The 22,090-nt window shown below is 36.9% G+C and overlaps 1 protein-coding gene across 1 annotated transcript in view; it reads left to right on the top strand.

Moving 5' to 3' along the window:
* Nucleotides 1-21,074, top strand: part of NALF1 (NALCN channel auxiliary factor 1) — a 585,236-nt gene extending 564,162 nt beyond the window's left edge. Inside the window, exon 3 of the mRNA XM_008143949.3 lies at nt 20,748-21,074. Coding sequence (XP_008142171.2) covers nt 20,748-21,037 — 290 coding nt within the window. The 3' untranslated portion in view covers nt 21,038-21,074. The remainder of the gene's footprint in view (nt 1-20,747) is intronic.
* The last annotated feature ends 1,016 nt before the right edge of the window (nt 21,075-22,090 follow it).

Below are 22,090 nucleotides of genomic sequence, written 5' to 3'. Positions count from 1 at the left end.
TAGAAGGATATAGTTTTACATAACAGTTTTATGAAACTTGTGGGTAGCTTTCAAATTCCAAGTCTTAATCCTTATAAAAAAGAATGATTTATTTCTCTGTTCATTTCTATTACTTTTTTCCCCACAAAGAGATAACTTTTAAAAGCATGGGGAAACTTTTATCAATAAAAACATCAGATTTATTAAACATCATGAGCTCCATCAATTAGCACTAAAAGAAGCAAATGTGAGCATATAATGAAGGGAAACTCCAGATGTCAAGTCATGGAGTTTTAGAGCCAAAAGGACCCACATTGTTATCCAGCTTGGGTGGGCTTCACGTTGGCTCCATAAACTATTGGGCCTGGATTGCTAAGGATAATTGGGATCTCTTGGACTGGTTCATTGGAGATGATAGATATGGTGACCACTTACAAAATGTCTGCAGGAATGAAGTAGCAGGCGGGGCTTTCTTGACTCATATTTGTCCAACAGGATACTTAACAATTACATCTAGTACATAAGAAAACTAAAGATTAGAGAAATTAGGTAGTTTCACCAAGTTCACATGAAGGCCAGCAGTAGAAGTCAATACACATCTGACTTCCTATCTAGCATAGCTTATTGGTATTCTGTACTCTTCACAAGAATTTTTTTTTTTTGTAACCTCCTCTTAATTGTGACTTTCTCATTTCTCAAGCTTGACTCCAGAGGGTTGTAAATTCTTCCTGCTTTCATTATAAAATGCCTCTATACTACAGAGAAATGTCTAAGAATACAGATGGTGGATGTATATAAAATTTATGTTCTGTATTCTTTCCCCTAGGTATTTTCTCTTGCATGTTCACCCATTCAACAAAAAGTTGCTAAAGACCCCTTGCATTAGTTTTCTATTGCTGCCTGAATAAATTGTCACACACTTAGTGGCTTAAAACAACACAAATGCATTAGCTCCACAGTTCTTTAGGCCATAGGTTGGACATGGATATCACTGGGCTGAAATCAAAGTGCCCACCAGCTGTGTCCCTTCTGGAGGCTCCAGGAGAGGATCTGGTTCCTGGTCATCCGGATTGTTGGCAGAATTCAGTCTCTTTGTGTTGTAGGACCTTCTTTCCTTGCTGGCTGTCCACCGAGGATATCCCCAGCTTCTGGAAGCCACCCACATTCCTTGGCTTGTGGTTCTCTTCCCCCATGTTCAAAGTCAGCAATAGAGGAACAAGTTGTTTGCTCATCACATCTCTCTTACCCAAGATTTGGCCTTCTTCTTCCCTTTTAAAAAGCTCATGTGATTAGATTAGTCTCATTTCCAAAATCCAAAGTTATCTTATTATAAGTTCAGCTAATAAGCAACCTTAATTCCATCTGCATCCTTAATTCTTGTTTGTCATGTTACAAGATATTCACAGGCTCTGGGGATGAGAATGTGGACATCTTAGGGGCCTGTCATTTTGCCTACAATATCTATTATGTACAAGGCATTAGCTAGATTGTGGTGGTTGACACAAGATTAACAGATTTGATTCATAACCTAAGAAACACATGTTAATCTGCAGAAATAAATAAATTCTGGACTGGAGGCATTACATGTCAAGTAACAAATATAGAGGAGGAAGGAAACAAATTACTATATCTTTATAACTTTTCTGAGATATAAGTATGGAGAGTGTTGTTATTATCAGAAATCTACAGAAGTGAAAATGGAATACAGAGAAAGTATGTTTTCCCAGTTTTAAACAGATTATTTCCTAAACAAAGATAAACTCCATGGTGAAGATTTAATGGCCTCCAGACTACCTTACTGTGTATATATGTCATGACCATTATTATTATAACTACTCCCTGCATTATTGCTGGCTAGTAATTGTGAGTGATTAGTATGCACAAGACATTCAGCCAAGCACTTAAGTTACATGATCTCATTAAATCTTCACAGTGTCTCTGTGAGGAGAGTGGATGTATTGATGTCTCTTGCAAGTAGAAGAAACCTAACTAAAACTGACTTAAGCAAAAAGAGAATTCATTGGTTCATATAATTGAAATTTCCAGAGATAATTATCAGGATATTTGTTAGAGATAGATAGATAGACAGATAGATGATAGATAGATAGATAGATAGATAGATAGATAGATAGATAGATAGATAGATGATAGATAGATAGATAGATAGATAGATAGATAGATAGATAGATAGATAGATATGTTGACATATGTAGATATACTGACACAGAGAAATACATGGGAATATTAGCTATAGATATGGAACTCTTTTTCTAGTTCTAGCTCCAGCTTTAGCTTTAGCTCTTTTTCTCCTCTGAGCTTGACTTCTCTCTTTGTTAGTTGATTTTACTAGCAGCTAAATATTTATAACCTCTCAGTTCTCAGTTTAGAAACTGCAGCGGGAAGAGATCACCTCATTCCCAATAATTTTCATTGAAGTCTTTCTTACCTTAAAGCCGCACAGTCTTTACTGAAGTTGCATGCCCACACTTGAGCAATCCCTGTAGGAGGGGAATGGAATGCCCTGTTCAGTTAGGTTAGTCAGGGCCCTTCTGTATGTGGAGATGCTACACCAGCCCCACCTGCACTGCATCCAACAAGTGGGGGAAGACTATTCTCCCAAATAAAATCTGGGTGCTGTTCCCAAAAGGGACAATAGATGTTCCCTAAACTAATAACAGTTACCCAGTATACTACTGCCCGTCTCCAAGGAGACCAAGAAAGCCCAAGTGAATTTCCCAGCAGGGCTCTGCTGGTAACTGCCCAGTGACAGCTCAAAGAAGTCTCATCTTAAATATTGGGCTTACTGTTCCTATGCCACCCAATAGTTAAAGAAATGATGCATGTCTTTGACCAGGCGTCCTCAAACTACGGCCCGCGGGCCACATGCGGGTGTTTTTGCCATTTTGTTTTTTCACTTCAAAATAAGATATGTGCAGTGTGCATAGGAATTTGTTCATAGTTTTTTTTTTAAACTATAGTCCGGCCCTCCAACCGTCTGAGGGACAGTGAACTGGCCCCCTGTTTAAAAAGTTTGAGGACCCCTGTTGACAATCTAACCATTTTGGTCAAATACAGTAAGGAAAATAAAATAAAATAAAATGTCATAACTTGAAAAAATATATAAATAAATAAATAAATAGGAAAAAAAAACACAGCATGCTTTCTGCAAAGTAATACTTATTGTAATTTTATATTAGTAAATGTTTGCTTAATCATTTTTAAAACATTTAGTATGTGCATATATGCAAAAATAAAATAATAAGAAAAACCACAATCTACTAACAAGGGGAAATCATTTTATACCATGAGTAGTGCTTCAAATTATTAAATATGCTCCTATAGCACAATTTAATATCCTATATAATAAAGAGGTAATATGCAAATTGACCCTCACGCCCTTGCACAAGATGGCCATCACAAGATGGCCGGCAGGGAAAGGTAGTTGTGGGCAATCAGGCCAGGAGGGGAGGGCAGTTGGGGGGAACCAGGCCTGCAGGGGAGGGCAGTTGGGGGCAACCAGGTCGGCAGGGGAGGGCAGTTGGGGGCAATCGGGCTGGCAGGGGAGCAGTTAGGCATCAATCAGGCTGGCAGGGATGTGGTTAGGGGATGATCAGGCTGGCAGGCAGAAGCGGTGACACGAGCTCAGCGTTCCACTCCCAGTCCTCTGGCCAGAGACCCCTCAGTGGCCAAGGAGCAGATGCTGGGCTCCTGTTGCCGGGGTGATGCCTCCAGCGTCTGCTATGGGCGCCGCCATTTTTGTCATGGAGTGATGGCTAATTTACATATTACTCTTTTATTATATAGGATTTCTCTCTCTCTTTTTTTTAAATCTTCACCCAAGGATATGCTTATTGATTTTTAGAGAGATGGAGGGAGGGTGGAAGAGAGAGGGGGGGAGAGAGAGAATGTTTTTATTGATTTCAGAGAGGAAGGGAGAAGGAGAGAGAGATAGAAACATCAATGATGAGAGAGAATCATTGATCGGCTGCCTCCTGCACACCCACTACTGGGGATCGAGCCCATAACCAGGCATGTGCCCTTGACTGGAATCGAACCTGGGGCCATTCATTCCACAGCCAACACTCTATCCACTGAGCCAAACCAGCAGGGCTAATTCTTAATTTATTACATATTATTTTCTTCCTTTCTTTCTCTCTCTGTCATTACCCATGAACATTTTCCTTTTTCAGCATCTTTGTTTATTGTAGGAAACAGAATTTTAAAGAATGCAGTTTTACTCACATGGAGTAGAATGGTTGACGTATCAAACACTATAAATGTCAAGTGGAGGGGACCAAGGAGCCCAACTTCTCATTCAACACATTGCTTTATATTGATTTTATTGCCTCTGGGAGACAAATATAAAAAATCCTTTTATTATTCTTCATACATATTTTCTCAGTTTAATAGGTCTTGCTAAATATGCACACATATAAATGTAATCAGTGGAAGGCAGTAAAGATCTAAACTATTGAAGGAATGACCATATTTGTCATTATAAAGAACAGATATTCTAGGTCTCTCAAATAAGAGTTGTAACTGATTGTTAAATTCTGTTATTTGTCCAAAAAAAGAGAGACTAATTTCCTTGTTTTGTATCTCTAGCACTTTAAACTTATTCTTTGACAAATTAGCAACCATTGTTAGACTCCTTTCATTGTGTGAATACTTGAGTCTTGCTTTTTCGAAGTCAGATGTGAACCAGTAATACCAGAGAGCAACAGTCAGGAAGAAACACATAGAAATAACTTAAGGTGCCATTGGATGAAATGAATCATAATTATACCCCTCTACTTGGTCTTAAAACTAAGAGAATAAACAATTATTATGCTGCTGCCTGAGATATTTCCTTTGGCAACTGATGTGCCAGAATCTCACTCAGTGGAAAATATGTGTGACTATATGATGCAACTTTGTTTTTAATGGAAGTGTGCACTCTAATGAGTGATACTTCAAACAGACCTACATTTCATCCCTCAAACATCTACCTGCCTGCCATTAATGCCACTGCTTCCAATGTTTTTTCTAATTTCTTTTATATATATATATTACTTTATTTTCACTTGAATGTCCTACTTCAAATGTCAAAACTACTGGAAATCAGTTCAATTCAAATCTGACAGATAAAGGTGGCTAATCATTCTAGTTAATTTTCTCTTTGTTAGACTTAATATTGACTTTGGAATATTGAGACTGGTTTTCTTATCTGGTCCACAAACTGTTCTAGAATATTTTCTTTTCATTAGAGTCAGTGTATTGCCAACTTAAGTTCTGGCATTTGTTTTGAGTAAAAACATTTTGATTCAAATCACAACTGTTTTTGTTCCCATTTAGTGTTTCAAAAACTGGTGCATCAAATTAGGAAAATGATTTTCCCTTAACTCATTGAAAAGAAAGCATATTTCTGAAGTCAGGGTCTATTTATGAGGTGTTTACATGCCTTGAAGCCATTAATGTGTGTCTACATATGCATGAGTATACACAGACATAGGGACAATTTTGTATGTATTCTGTGATTACAGGGAAAGTCTGGTTTTCTCTTTAGAAAGAAAAGCAGGAAATGTTGTTCGTACTCTAAATACATTGATGGATCAAAGCATTAGCAAAACTGTCTCTTCAATCACAACTCATGGTTTGAGATACTGCAGCCACAGAATTATTTACATAGTTTCCTGTTTTCAAGGATATTTCCTTTACAGACTCATAGTTACCAAGGATTTCTAAATTTAAAAAAAGACTGGGATATATACTAACCAATGACACTGATTTATGATATGTGAACCCCACTGAGCCATTTCCAGAGAAAAGTAACAAAAATAAAGAGAAATAGAACATAATAGGTACTGTTCTTAACAAGGAACATAGTTTTCTTAACATAGCTTCTTGAGCAATGATGCTGAACTCACTATAATATAGTGACTATATTGCTCAACAGGAAGTCACAGAAACATCCCAGGAGAGAGATCCAATTTTTTCACATCCTCCTGAAATATAGATTCATATGACACGCTTTCACAAATTTCTGTGAATTCTTGAATGTACTTTGTGAAATTCCTTTAAATATTCTTCCTCCTTGTGAGAGTAATCCAACCAGAAAAGTGAAAGCAACTTGCAACAATACTTTGTTCCTAGTGATGGAAGAGAAGGAGTTGAGCTTTTTATTCCTTTTGCATGTGACTTTTACCAGATCCACCTGGAGCCCCTGGTACGTGGTAGCTTATCAGAACAGGAAGAAGGATGAGTCTCTCTGTCCACCAGTACTCAGTGCTTGAACTTTGCATTGTTTTGATGCTCGGTGCAGATGCAAACACTTGCACTCCAGTGCCTAACCTTTCTTCCAGTAATCGCTATGGCTTTCCTCCACACCACCCTATAAAGTCTTCATGAAGGCAACCACTAAAGGATTCATTAGGGAAAATTAAATGATATATTTGGTGAGTGTGTATTTTCTTTGTTCATTAACTGTTTTCTAGTTTCTTACAATACATTTTTCATAATAAAAAAAATCACTGTAAGCATTTAGGGGAAAACAACAATGTGAAATATGATATTTAACAGCATTTGCTAGTTTTCTGTTTAAACTGTATTTTCTCTGGCTGCAGACAGTCTTTGTTCCAGTAAAATCCTGGAAAACTTTAGGACTCTTTGTTGAGGAAATTCTCTGCTTAGCTTCAAGATATTTCAAATGCCCAATGTATTAATCAACTTAGCATAGATTTTAAAGAATGAGTGAACTCTCTGTAGAATATCTCTGCCATTTTAATGTGGGCATTTGATTTTAAGTTTAATTAGTATCATTTTCAGTTTTTAGAGCAATCTATAATCTATATAATGTATAGTTAGCGTTCAGCTCTGACAGGCCTTTATGCAGCCACGTATTTATTTGTATGGCCTGTTCTTGAGAGTCTGTGTCACTTTTTTCTGTGATATGTGTACTTACAGTTTACCATTAGGTTACATTGATTTGTTTTGTTATCTAATGTATTCAATGGAAACATTCTCTTATAACTCAAGGTGTTAGTGCATGCATTATTCCTTATTTCCTTCCCCTCATTAAGCAAATACTTATGTTCTTTTGGAGATAAGCAGCCTGCTAGGTGTTTAGAGTATCAGGATGGAGGGAATAAATGATCCTTACTTTCAACAATGTCAATTAGAAGAAAAACAATATAATTTTATTAATATTAGTTAGATGTAAAAGTGATGCTAGACTTTATTCATCATACATATCTGATATACCTGCTCCTACACTTCTAAGAAAAAAATGAATCCTTTAAAATATATACATTAATTACTTAAAATTTTCCCTTGCTTAAAAATAATACTCTATAAATATATAAACATTCATAAGTCTAATTCTTTTTGCAGATGGTCACTATGATTTGGAAATTGTTTTCTATGGGTGTTTTTTACATGACCTCTAGTTTTATATTGTTTTACCAGCTCAATTATAAAATAACTCTAGAAAATTAGCAAATTCTCTAGAGATCATTATTTTATTATCTTTACCTTTAAAAAATAGTGGACACAATTTGGATGCCAGTGCTGATTTTGTATTTCTGTAAGTTATTTCTAAATAAATCCTAATTTATAATCATGTGAAATCACTACTGTAGCAAATATAAAATGAAAAGATATTAAAGTTGAAACACTAATTTCAAAAACTGTTTCTGTAATACTAGTAATTTACAGAAAAAGAAAAATTGTCTTGATACTGAGTATGAGTGTGACTTCTGGTTCAAATCGGCAAGCTGAAGTCAAAATTTTACTTCTGAACTGTCTCTAAACCTATGGAAATTGAAGTAAAAACTACAAAATAAGATACATTCAAAAGGTAATGAAACCTAGAAAATTATATGTTATTAAAACAGACTAAAATTATATATATATATATATATATATATATATATATATATATATATGAGAAAAGGCAGATGCACCATTTAGAATACTGCCAGAATTGGGAGAGCCTTCAGAGCAGGCTCTAAAACAGATCTCAGCAGAGGTGAGAACTGTTCTTCTAATAAGATTCTTTGATGATCTTGGTTTTGTTTATGGAGAGTACAGAGAGAAGCAGAATAAAAACACCAGAAATTCCCTGAGGATGAAAGACTATTGGCAGAAATATGGTCATTCCCATTCCTATCTATGTAATGGTGGTGTTTGCCCACAAATACCATTATCTGCTTTCTAAAGACATTGCGTGAGCTATTGAGATGGATGTGAGCAAGCCTTCACAGAAATGACTTTTGGGAGTCAGAGGGAAGGAGCTGCAATTTGTCTAATTGATCTCCATGCACCCATCCTATGAAGAATTGTGTCTCCTGGACAAACTTGAAATTGAAGGTGACAAGAGTGTAAAATGTTATGTAGAAGGATCAGTATCCACTGACTGTAAACCTGATGGGGGAAAAACAAAACAAAATAAAAAAGAAAACAAAGGTGGAAGTGGAGGAAATGATAATTATCAAAGCATTCCTTGAAAGAATTTCTCTAACGTGAAGGAAAATCATGGTTTCAGATTGGAAGGGTCTAGCAAAAGAAGCTACATATAGACATACTAGAGGCCCAGTGCATGAAATTCATGCACTTGGGGGGGGGGATCCCCGGTTTGCACCCTCTCACAATCCGGAAACCCTCAGGGGATGTAGGCCTAAGCCAGCTGTCAGACATCCTTAGCACTGCCCCAGAGGTGGGAGAGCTTCCCACCACTGCCACTGCACTAGCCAGCCATAAGCCTGGTTCAGGGCTTCTGGCTGAGCGGCGCTCCCCCTGTGTGAGCGCACTGACCACCAGGGGGCAGCTCCTGCATTGAGTGTCTGCCCCCTGGTGGTCAGTGCGTGTCATAGCAACCAGTCGTTCCACCGTTCGGTCAATTTGCATATCAGCCTTTTATTATAGAGGACTATCGGCCTGGTGCACGAAATTCATGCACCATTCGATCGATATGCATATTAGCCTTTTATTATATAGGATCTTTTTCAAATTTTAGACTACAACAGATATATGAAGTGTTCAAAGAGATTTCATAGAGGATAAGAAACTTAAGCCCTCATGAAATGAGGAGAGTGTGGATATCAGTGTGGTAGGCAGGATTTTGACCCCCAAGCTCTCCATTGATGTTATGCCTATAAATCTGCTACATTACATGGCAAAGGGGACTTTGCACATGGGATTAATTTACTAATCAGCTTACCTTAAAATAGGGAGATTATCCTGGATCATCCAAGTGGACCCAGTATAATCACAGAACACAGAAGGGTTGGCCACAAAGATGAAGTAGATCTGAGAAATAGAATCATGGGAAGAACTCACCCACTGTTGCTAGATTTTAAGATGGAGAAAAGGGCCATGAGCCAGGGAATTCAGGTAGCCTCCAGAAGCTAAGAATCTCCAGTCAACAGCCAGCAAGAAAACAGAAATCTCACTTCCACAATTGCATGAAACTGTATTTGTTACTCATTATCAACCTTAATAATCAAGGCCAATACCCTCATTTCAGCCTCAGGACACAGAATAGAGAAACCAATCGAACCAACCCAGGCTTCTGACCTACAGAACTGTGAGATAATAAATGGGTGTCATGTTAAGGCACTGTATCTGTGACTAATTTTTACAGCAGCTATAGAAAATGGATATAGATTTTGGTACTAGAAGTTGAGTGCTGCTGTAACAATTGTCTAGAAATATAGAAGTGCTGTGCTAGTAAGCAGTGGGGAAAGATGGAAGAATTTTGAGAGGCGTGATAGAAAAAGCCCAGATTGCCTTGCATAGGATGCTAGTAGAAATAGGGGTTGTAGAGGCTGTGGATAAGAGCTCAGAAAGAAATGAGAAATGTGTTCATAGAAATTGGAAACATGATATATACTATGAGAAAGCTTAGCAGGATTGTGTCCTGCATTTACATGGAAAGCAGAAATGGTTAAAGTGGTGAAGTTGGCTCTATAAGCTGAGGGGATTTCCCAGCAAAATGTTTAAGGTGTTACCTGGTTTCTTCTTACTGCCTACACTAAAACACAAAAAGGCAAAGATAAATTCAGAAAACTGAAACAATAAGAATCCATGATTTGATGATTTGGAAAAGTTACAGTCTACCAAGACAGTGAGAGATTTAAAACATTGCTGTCAGGAAAGCATGTTCTAGAGAAAACAAAACAAAACACTCGAGGGTGTGGCTGTACAACCATTCTGACACCTCGGAAAGCTTGCAAGGTCAGAGTGTTCAGTTACACAAAAGGCTTCTGAGGAGATTAAAGATCCCCTCAGCCATCTGAGCAATAGCCAAAAATAGAGAAACTATTATCTAGGAAAGATCCGTGGAGGAGCTTCTTATCAAATGGAGTGAATCCCTGTGACATAGATAAGATTCTCACAAAGTTGTTGAGAATGTTAGACCAGCAAAACTACTGTCAGCTTAGACTGAAAGGGACAGAGATGGGGTGAAATGAAGAAATGCTGGCTATTGGATGCCTTCCTCCCAAATTATCTGGCAAGAAACATGCTCATGAAACTACTCAACTGCAAACGTATACTCCTGTTCATAAAAAAAAGAAGGGTAAATCAGAGGGGGCAAAGCTTGGAACCCAGAGGGTGGAGCTGAGAACCATGGAGTATTTTTCCCAGGTCTGGAAACCTAATGGAGTTAGTGCAGGTGGATTTCAAATTTGAATTGGACCCGTTTTTTTCCTTCCATTTTCTCCCTTTTTGAAGCAGAATATCTGTAATTATTAGTTTACACCTGTCTCACCATTGTATGTTGGAAACATAACTTGCTTTCTAGTTTCACAGATGGAAAGAAATTTTATCCCTGGATGGATTATGCCCAGATCACATCCATGCCTAATTTACATGATTTAGATAATGGAATTGGGGGGGGGGGAGATTTAAAACTGATGAGATTTAGAGATTTCTGCACTTTGAGTTGATGCTGCATTGGGTGGAAACTTTGGGGACCTTGGATAGGGTGACTGTGTTTTGCATGTGTCATGAATGTGAATCTTTGGGGGCCAGAGGGACTGAATAATGCCCCCTTCAAAAGACAGCCATGGCCTAATTCCCAGAACCAGTGAATGTATTACATAGCAAAAGGGGCTTTGTAGATATGATTAAGATTATAGACCTTGAGATGGGGAAATTATCTTGGATTATCTGCCTTGGCCCAATCTAAATGCATGGGCCCTGAAAAACACAGAATGCAGAAGAGTCAATCAGAGAGATACCATATAAGAGACCGGAAAGATATGGCAGAAGGAGAGATTGGAGAGACTGGAAGAATGAGAAAGATTCTGTGGCCATTGCTGCATTTGAAGGTCGAGAAAGGGCCATAATCTAAGGAGTGGGGACAGATGAGTTCTAGAAGTTGAGAACAAACCCAGCCAACAGCATACAAGGGAATTGGAACCTCAATCCTGCACACACAGAGAACCAAATTCTGCTAACAAACTGAATGAGCTTTGAAGCAAATCTTCCTTATAAGCTCTAGAAAAGAACTCAGCCCTGCCAACATCTTGATTTTGGACTTGTGAACACAGAGCAGAGAAACCAGTCAACCCTTCTAACTTCTGATATACAGAACTGTGATTAAATAATTTCATGTTGTTTTAAGCTGCTAAATTTGTAGTAATTTGTTACAACATCAATAAAAATTTCACACACAACACTGGATACTAAGACACAGTGAAGTTGTGTTGCCAACGTTATTAGAAGAAAAAGATTATGAATGTAGGATGTGATGCCCAGAACTATCTTTCAAACAGAATAAAGTTTGTTAAAATTAAATATATATACTCTTGAAAGTTTACCTTCCATATATCACATCTGAAAAAAATGAAGTTTTACTGCAGAACAAAAAAGTAACTGAAAAAAGGATAATATAGAGTCTCCATGTTGATGATACAGTAATAATAAATTATAAGATATATGTGCAACAAAAGTAATCTGTTCATATTATAACATTGAACTTGGTATAGTTATTAATCTGGATAAGTTATTGATATAAGGATGAAGGTAAAATATTTTTTTCTGATTACTTGAAAAATAAAAGATGATTCAAATATAAAGCTATTAAAATTTTCATAAATTTTATGAACTGGTAAGTATAAAAAGTGATCATCTATTTTGCCTAATACAGGGGTGGGTAAAAGTAGGTTTACAGTTGTGAGTATGTGAAACAGAGTTTTTTCTTGTGTTATTACTTATTAACCAGTGTTTTATTTTCCATACAAATAGCTATAAACCTACTTTTTCCCATGCCTGTATTTAAAATACTTTGAATAACATTGTAATTAAATGGGATTAAATTAACTCTAAGGACTTTTATTTTTTTACTTTCAATTTTTAAATTTAACATATGGAACAAAAAACAGAAAAATGTAACTGTGGTTTTGGAACAAAAGCAATGACTGGCCAACTTTGGGGATTAATAGGGTAAAACAGAATTATAGTGACATGGATTTACTCAGCTATCTCAGTTGAGAATAATTAGCTTTGATCTAAAAATCACTGGAATAAGAAATAATTGCATGAATATATTGTTTAGAATTATGAAGGTAATCACTCCCAACATAAAAACAAACAAGAAGCAAAAACAAAAAACATCAAAGGTCATATTGGACTATGGCCCCAAAATGACCTCCACTTAACTTGATTAAGTCATTTAAGACTATTTCCAAATAAGGTCACCTTCTGTGGTACTAGAACTTAGGTTTTTAACAATCCTTTTGGGTGACTTGATTCAGCCTTTAACACACATAAATGAAATATGGAACCTAATAAAATATACTGTACATAAAAGAAGAAAGACAGAGTTTGAGAGGCAGAATAGCATACACTTGAGAAAAGTTACTGCAAGGGTAAATTAATTATCATATCCTCTCAGTAAAATTCAGTATATAAGGACCTTTTAAAACATGGAGAGAAGAGTGAATGCGAATTTGGCTGGGAAGTAGGAAACATAACAATAGATTTAGATTTAAAAAATAATATATTTCAGGACAACAAAACCCGCAAATCTATGTACATGTACAGTATCAACCATAGAGAAGTAGGAAAAAGCAAAGTGGCAGATAAACTTGAAGAATGCAAAGGCAAAGTTCAAGGTGGAGATGAAGAATATAAAAATGATGACAGGGGATGTGATAAATTGAAAACATACAAAACATGAAACTGAAGAAAGGAAGAATCAAAGATATATGAGGAAATATCTTGAGTTTAAGGACACTCTATTGATAGATAAAAGTGCTTCTCCTCATTCTGCCAAAATTAAGGAAATTATATCAAATTGAAAATGTTCTTAAATTTTGAAAATGAAGAAAATATCCTGCAAGCTGCAAGGGGAAAATATCACATTTGACTAGGAAGAAAAATACTGAGGTCACACTTTTCTTTCCAAGAGAAATATTCGCAGCTTTGTTTGTTATATGGAATCTCTCTTGAGGGTAGCTGGTTGGACAAGAAAAACAAATCAAGTAGATCTGCTTCCCTAGAAGTATGTTATTGGAACCCAGCAATCCTGACCAAGAGAGCAAAGCAATGAAGTCATGTATGCACATATACATGAAAAAGCAGCAAAGATTTGCCTGCAAGGAGTTGGGGGGGCGGGTGCAGTAGGCCACAGAGTAATTACAGTGCAATGTTTGCCACTCAGGTGAAGCACACCCCACTCCGTGTTATGCTATAATGCTGTTCTTTATATTGCCTGGCATGCTCTTGGTCTTGTATTTCATTAAATAGGCTGGAATTTTTCTAATATTCTTCCCACCACCTGTTTTTTGTTGTTGTTTCTCACATAACTTAGCTCCAGTGGGTTTCTATTAATTGCAAATAAATAATCCCTGAATTGAGATTGGTATAAAACAATATGCAAATATTTTTAATAATCACTGTGATGGAAGACATAAAATGATAGTAATTTGACAATAAATAAGTATAAGACATCTGATTATAGACAAAAGAGGTTGTGGGACAAGGAGTTGAAGGAAGTAAAAATTTAATTTCCTTATTAATTAGGTGCATGTAGGTTTGAATGGATGTAATTTTTAAAAATATAAGTTCTAATAAAATTAATAACAGCATACATTTAACAAATTATGAATCTAAATATGCTCAGACAGTATATGATGGAAAGCAAAGGGAATGATAAAGAAACTTTTTTTAAATGTTTGGAAATGTTATTATCTACTGAAAGCAAGACCAAGTACTACAAATCCAAAATAAATGTAAATTGATTAAAATCTCCTTTTCAATCATTGTGAAACTCATAGATGTAGAACATGATAGACAGAAAAGTATAAAGAGACCAATAGAGATTAAAACAATGAAACTTCAGGAAAATAAATGAAAAAAAATTCATTTTGCAGTGGCAAGAGAAAGAATAAAATACCTAAGAATAAGCTTAACAAAGAAAGTGAATGACCTATGTACTGAAAATGACAAAGCATTATTAAAAGAGATTGAAAAATACACAACAAAATGGAAAGATATCTCGTGTTTATGGATTGGAAGAACCAACATAGTTAAAATGGCCATATTATCGAAAGCAATATACAGATTTTATGCAATCCCCATCAAAATCCCAGTGTCATTTTTTAGTTAAATAGAACAAAAAAAAAATCATCAAAATTTTTGTGGAACCACAAAAGACCCCAAATAGACAAAACAATCCTAAGAAAAAAGAAGCCCAAGTTATCACACTACCTGACTTCAAATTATACTACAGAGCTATGACAATCAAAACAACAAGGTATTGGCAGAAAAACAGATACACAGACCAATGAAACAGAATTGAGAGCCCAGTAATAAAACCAAATGTATATGTGAAAATGAGTTTTGACAAAGGAGCCAAAAACATACAGTGGAAAAAATAAAGCCTCTTCAATAAATGGTGCTGGGAAAACCGGAAAGGCACATGCAAAACGATGAAACTAGATTACAGTTTGTCCCCACATAAAAAATAATAATTCAAAATCTATATATCTTATGCAAATGTTATATATGTGTATATATGTTTGTATTATTCTTTTAAATGGTGAAAATAAATTCCAACTGTTTTTTTGTTGTTGTTGTTGTTTTTATCCTAACAAATTTGCATTTGGGATAATTTTTCTCCTCTTTTTACTTCACTGTTTTCTAAACTTTGGGTTCAAAAAATATATTAAAGTAGTTACTAGTTCAAATATTTGAAAAATTAGTCTCATAACTCCTTGGATTTAAAGATGATAAAAGGTAAATTGCTGGGATAATGAAGGATTATATTTAAATAATATCATGTGTTTATTCTAAGGATTTCCTGAAAATATTTGACTTCCCTGTACTTAACTAATATTTATAATGACCATAGTAGAATAGAGTAATTGTGCTGAGCGGTGAAAAACAAGGTGTTTCTGTGAGTGAGTTAGACTAATTGAAATCAGCAAAATAATTTTAATTATATGTATTTTAACCCCCTTCCTAATTTATAATGGGAATAATTAAAATATTATGTGAGATTTTACTATCCTCCAGGTACTATTTTCAATAGTTCATATGTATTTTTTAATCCTCAAAAAACCTCCATGAGGTTGGTATTATAAGATTGAGCAATAATTTCTATAATTATTCTTATTTAATGTCAAATAGCAGGTAATGATTCATTATATATTGCAAATAGAACATTTTGTAAGCAAAATATATCAGAACAACGTTTTATGAACTGAAAATGTGCTTTTCTTTTCTAAACCTAATCACTTAGATATTTGTGCAATGTGACCATAGTTTAAGAAATTATTATTTTCATTTTGAAATATGTTCTTATAGTTCCTTTGAGTCATGAGAAGAGTTAGCCACTATAGGTAGACTTCCCCGGGAAGCATGTCTGTGTGCAAATGGTTTACTGGGGTGGACACTGGGAACTATACTTGTGAGGAAGTCAGAGAAGGAGGATTCGGAAGAGGGAAAAGGTCTGAGGCTGGGATGGCCCTTCACAGATTCCCTGATTCTTGAAGGCAGCTGCCCAGGGTCCCAGAAACTTTAAATAAGGCTCATCCACGGGTGGTTTCTGGGGAGACACTGAGGCGGGATCTAGTTGCCTACAGCATTCCCAGATGGAAGGGCAAGTGTCCATGTCCTGGGGGACCTCTGGGTGATGCACCCCACCGTCCATCACATAAAGCAAGAAACACTGAACTTAGCAGGCTGTATGTCCTGTTTATTCATAAATGTATCTAACAGAGAAACAGACATCTGTCAGAGTTCAAGACAGAGCGGAATGATATAGAGAAAAAAGCAGTACCATTTTCTAGGCAAACCAAAAAGAAAATAAATTGTTTTGAGGCATAAATCCAAAAGAAGAGAAAAATAGATAAGGAGACAGTAACCAAAAACCTCTTAGAAACAAGAAAGAACATTAATGTGTGCTCAAGGTTTTGCTGAGGGCTAGAAACAGCAGAGAGGAAACCAAGCGTCAACCAGATTTATAGACTGCACATCTGTAATTCCCAGACTCCCTCCAGGCATAAGAATTGACAGTGGAAGACATTTGGAGAAGGCAACAAAATATGTTTAAGAAGCTGTTAGATCTCCATAGCCCATGCCCACCTCTCCAACCTAGCAATTTCCCCTCCCTCACCTTAGAGAAAAGACTTGGAATATTTGTGTGTGGGGTGGGAACTATATTTTCAGAGATGACTGCAGAGCATTATTGTCCTGGATGACACCAGGAGGAGTTCAGGTAGGGGCCCAAAATGGGGATTAAGTGAGTGCTGCATACATACTGAAGGTTGAGATTCTCCCCCAGCCCCTACCCCATCCCAGCGCCTTCTCCCATCTAGCTCTCAGGAAACTGGCTGCCCAGCTTTTGCGCTCCTGAACAGATATTGGATATTTTCTGGGTAACCCAAACAACCTAAGGAAGGAAGTCATTTAAAAAATGTCTCCATCAGAACAGTTGAGGCAGGTCATCCTACAGTGTAGCTCACAGCTCACAATCCTTTTTAGGTGCCGAGATCCCAATATTTTTTCATGTAGGCAGACAATCTAGAATGTGTAGGCTTCCCATGTAAAAAAAGAGAGAGAGAGAGAGAGAGAGAGAGAGAGAGAGAGAGAGAGAGAGAGAGAGAGAAACGAACAAAAATACCAACCAAGTGATTTGGAGAAAACAGAGCCTATGCAGAGAGGAAATAAAACATGAGAAATAAAATAGCTGCAAATATCTGCTAGCAATAAAAGAATATATTGCAACTATGAAATGAAAACACTTAAAAAATAACACTGAGAGTACATAAAAGTGCTCATGGAAATTAAAATATGGTAGGGGAAAAAAAGAGAAAAACTAAATAAAATTATTACAGGATAAAGCTCACCAAATCCTCTAGAAAACAGAGCAAGGGATGAAGTGATATCAAATAGGAGAGATGAGATAAGAAAATTAAAGGACAGGTCCCAGAGGTCCAACAACTTAATGTGGGAGTGATGCTCGAGTACATTTGAAAGATATGATTTTCTAAACCAGAATCCCATACTCAGCCAAACAATCAAATATGCAGCAAAATAAACACATTTTTAGGCATACAGCATCTTAGACATTTACTCCCATGAGCTTTTCCTTATGATGATACTAGATGACATGGTCCACCAAATTGAAAAAGGAGGCAGAGGATATAGGAAATAGGGAGTCCAGAGGAGAGCGGCAGCAAGCATCCCAAGAGGATGCTTCATTAGGGTTTTCAGGCTGGTAGTTATGTACCAGGCATAAAAAATCAACCAGTCCAGATGGTAGGCTCCAGGAGATATTTCTTCAGGAAGATAAAACCGATAGAACATCTGACTCAACTGAAATAACTGGTAAAATATTTGGGATTGAATTAATAAGTACATAGAAAACTGTAAGATATTTACTCTAGGAAAAAAGTGGTTTAATAATGGGAAACTAAAGTTTACTACTTGGCTGAATTAGCATTGTTTTTACAACATCCTAATAAAGCAAAGAATGAACACTGAACTCACTACCAGGGCGGAATGGGGATGGTGGTGGTATGGTGGGGATCATATAAGCTGGAGGAAGCAGGAGAATGAATGTTTTATCCTCACATTCAAAATGAAAACTCAATAAAAGCACAAAGCAGGCTATTTACAATATGGCGCTAAATACAGAGACTCTAAAAGAGTTGCAATTGCCTCTAAGAAGAAATAATTCAGGATGGGGGGAGGAATTTTTTTATTATTTTGTAAGAAGTCTTATGGAATTATTTGGTTGTTAAAATACATGCATGTATAACTCTGAATAAAAACTCAAATTACAAGATGCACAGGGGAAATAGAGTATTCATTTTGTCTGTCAAAAAGAAGAATACATGTATTTGTTTGAATGAACATCTTTACTTTTCTGAAATGACTTTACTGATAATTATAAATCAGCAATCTAGCTATTGAGCTAACTTGGAAGACCTTCTTATTAGGGTGACATTATTAAACATTTTCTGACTATGAACATTCTAAAACGTTGATCTAAATGACATTTAGATTTTTATTCTTATCATCTTAACTGTAAACTCTCCTCTGTATAGAATATAATTTTGGAAAACTTACACTTCAATAAATGATTAGTCTTACCAGTAGTTATATGATATAAGAAAATATCATACAATAAAAATGTCGCAGCTGCAGACCTCATTAATTCAGTTTTTTTTCCATATTCTATCTAGGCGAAGGTGAAGTTTACCTTTGAATGCCTAAGAAGAAATGAATATTGTAAGCATCATTATAAGGATATATTGGTCATTTCTTTCAAAGAAACTGAAGTTTGCAGTGTATAATATATCATTTAATAGATTATTTTTATTAAATAAATATATATTGAGTTTATTCATGTAATAAATGCTCATCAAGTATCTGTTTTGCTCAGGTCTTCTGCAATCCATTGGGAACGCAAAGCTGAAAATATATAGTTCTTGCTTTTAAGTTGACAGATGAGTAAGGAAATTGACATGAAAATGAGCAATTGAGAGTAAAAGAACTAATAATAATTTCTCTCTTGAAGATACACAAGATGCACTCACAGCCCAGGCATGTGTGTGCAGGCTTCACACAGGGATTTCCTGTGAGCTGAACTTGAAGAAAAAAATGAGAATAGGTGTATGAGTTGATGGAGAATATACCAGGAAGGAAAGCAGCCTGGACAATGATACAGACTTGGGTGAATGTACCACGTGTTCTGAAAAGAGCCGGGAGGGGTTCAGGATAGCCGGAACAGTGAGCGATGAGTCTGGAGAGAGAGGAAAGGATATTTTAGATTGTATTATTTATGTGGAGTCATGAGACACTATTAATTGCTATTTTTATTAATGGTAGCCAGTTTTTAAAGCATATTTATGTGATAGGCACTGAGCCAAGCACTTTACATACAAAATCTAATTTAATCCTTCCAATTGCTCCATGCTTAGTATTCAGTTTTTAAGCTTGAGTGTAATATAATGAAATTTGTGTAGAAACTTCATTCTATCAGTTTGAGACAGTGTTTCAGTCCAGTGAAAACAATGGTTTATGCAACTACATAAAACATGACATATGTATAATATAGCAAGAAACAATGTTGAAAGATAATGATTAGCCAGTTATTTTATTCTTTCTTTTTTTCACCCTCACTTGAGGTTATGTTTTATTGATTTTAGAGAAGAAGAGAGAGAAACATTGATATGAGGGAAACATTGATCAGTTGCCTCCCGTAGGCATCCCACCTGGGGATGGAACCCACAACCTAGGCGTGCCCTGACCGGGAGTCAAACACACAACCATTTTCTAGTGTATGGAATGATGCCTCAACCAACTGAGCCACTGGCTAAGGCACCAGTTGTTTTATTTTTTTTCACCACTTTGAAAATTTCAGAACTATCACATCTATCAATTGTAAAATAAGAACAATGTGCAATTTTAAAATAAGAAGGAAAAGGGGAAAGGAGCAAGAGAAGCTCTCCAGGAGGGAATAAGAAAGAGAGAAAGAGTGCGAGAGTGAGGGTGTGAGATGGACAGGTATTCACTGAAAGGCAATGCTGAGGGAGGATAGTTTTTGGAAGTGGAGAAAACCAAGAGCAGAGAGTATCTCCTCCTGTCGTGGTCTAGGCGAACAATACGCTTACATTATTTACCTCATTTAAGCCTCAAATGGTCCCATTAGGCAGTGGTCAATAGAATAGCATATGGAAGAATAAAAGAAACATTTAGAAAATAAATCAAAAGGAAATGGTCACCCATTGGATGTGTAGATAGTTATGCCTATTCTCTATCTGCCCCCCAAGACAGGGGGATAGAAGAAATGGTGAGGTGCAAGAGAGGAAGCCATTAGGAAACATGGTTCCTATAGCTATGATATTTTGATTGGTTAGTTATTTCATTTAGCACAACTAGTTGATGTTGCTTTAGCAATTGCATTAATTAGTCATGTTCCTACTAAAGAAAAAGGATGGTTGCATGTCCTTGGTCACCAAGTTGATCCAGAACCTCAGGTTCTGATTTGTACCTAATAACGTCTTTCATTCTATATTCATCAAAACCCAGAACTTTCATGGAATGACCACCAGGAATATAAAAAGAACACAGTGAGGAACTTAAAAGGGCTGGCTTGAGAGAATGGTTGACCATTTATCCAGACTGTCTTAACTTTCCTTCCCTTTACAAAATGTTGCATTGCTTGTATGATTTTTTGTGGATCAGAACGCTGAAGTAACAGCTTCTCTCTACTATGAGCTCCTTCCCACGTCTTCCTTCCCTGTTAACCATCCACTGTCTTCATCCTGCAGGGCTCTACGAGACCTTTCTAACCAATGATGAACCAGAATGCTGTGACGTCAGGAGACAGGAGCAAAAAAACAACCCATCCAAAGGAACGGTGGAAAACAGTGGCTCCTGTCACAGGACGTCGCTCACAGTTTCCTCAGCAACAAGACTGTGCAACAGCAGACTCAAACTGTGTGTTCTGGTACTGATTCTCTTACATACAGTGCTCACAGCCTCAGCTGCACAGAACACCACGGCGCTGAGCTTTGGAGGCATCAACACGCTGGAGGAAAGCTCGGCCAATGAGGAGTAACAGAGGAAGGACAGAGTGTCACCACCAAGTGTCACCAGAGCAGCCCTGGCCCACCATGAAAACGCAACTGGTCAGATGTCACAGAGACTGGGTGCTTTTACCCTCCAATCACTTCTTGCAGGGCCTGTAGGGTAACACTGAAAAAGATGGGCCTGAATCCAAACAAGGACACAAACACAGCTTTTTATTGACTGAAAGGCTGCCAAGTGACTTCTATTTCTCACACCATTTTATACACTGTGTTTTAATGTTTGGACGTTTAATTTGCTTTGGTTTTGGTTTGGGTTGATTTCGTTTGTTTGTTTTTTGCACTTGTTAATACAGGATTTATTTTGGGGGATGCTTTCTCAGAGGTAAACTAAGTCTTTTCACTGTCTCTCTCTCTCTCTCTCTATATATATATATATTTCTAGTCATTGTGTATGTTCATCAGATAGTTCTGTCTCTATGTCCTGTCAGTTTCTATTAGAGGAATGATTGCTATGACTTTGTGGTATAGCAAAAAAATAAACAAAAAAAAAAATCATAAAAAAGAAAAAAAAGACCAAAAAAAGAAAAAAAATTAAAAAGAATTTCCTAACTCTCCCTCCTGCCTTGGGAATCTGCACCCTCCCCGGCCTTTCCTCCCCTGGCCCTCCTCTCTCCCCTCAGCAGACAACATCCGCTTGCTTCTGTCTGTGTGGCCACGGTGAATGGGCGTGCACGCTCTGGTGGGCCTCTGAGCCGCTGTTGCACAAACCCGCAACGGAGCAGACAAGGGGGTTAGCGGAACAAACAAGTGTTCCCCATGATAGGTGGAATCAGATAGTTGATCACATTTTTTATGTTGAAAACAAAATAAAAGCAAAGAAAATTACCATGAACTATTTTGCTCCCACACCCGTTCCCCAAGGCCCCCTGTCCTTTCTCACTGGTCAGGTGGCTCTGAGTGGCCGCCTGCATCAGGGTGAGAAGAGGCAGAGAGTCCTTTGGAAGGTGGACTTTCATTGTGACTTCAGTTCTGTTGCAGTAACCTAGGAGCCCATCTTGGCCCTTGTCATGGGGACAAAGAGG

Source organism: Eptesicus fuscus, chromosome 8 (genome assembly GCF_027574615.1).
Source record: "Eptesicus fuscus isolate TK198812 chromosome 8, DD_ASM_mEF_20220401, whole genome shotgun sequence".
In the NCBI taxonomy this organism is placed as follows: Eukaryota; Metazoa; Chordata; class Mammalia; order Chiroptera; family Vespertilionidae; genus Eptesicus; species Eptesicus fuscus.
The sequence above is the reverse complement of the archived record's forward strand: the minus strand, read 5'-3'. Positions and strand labels throughout refer to the sequence as shown.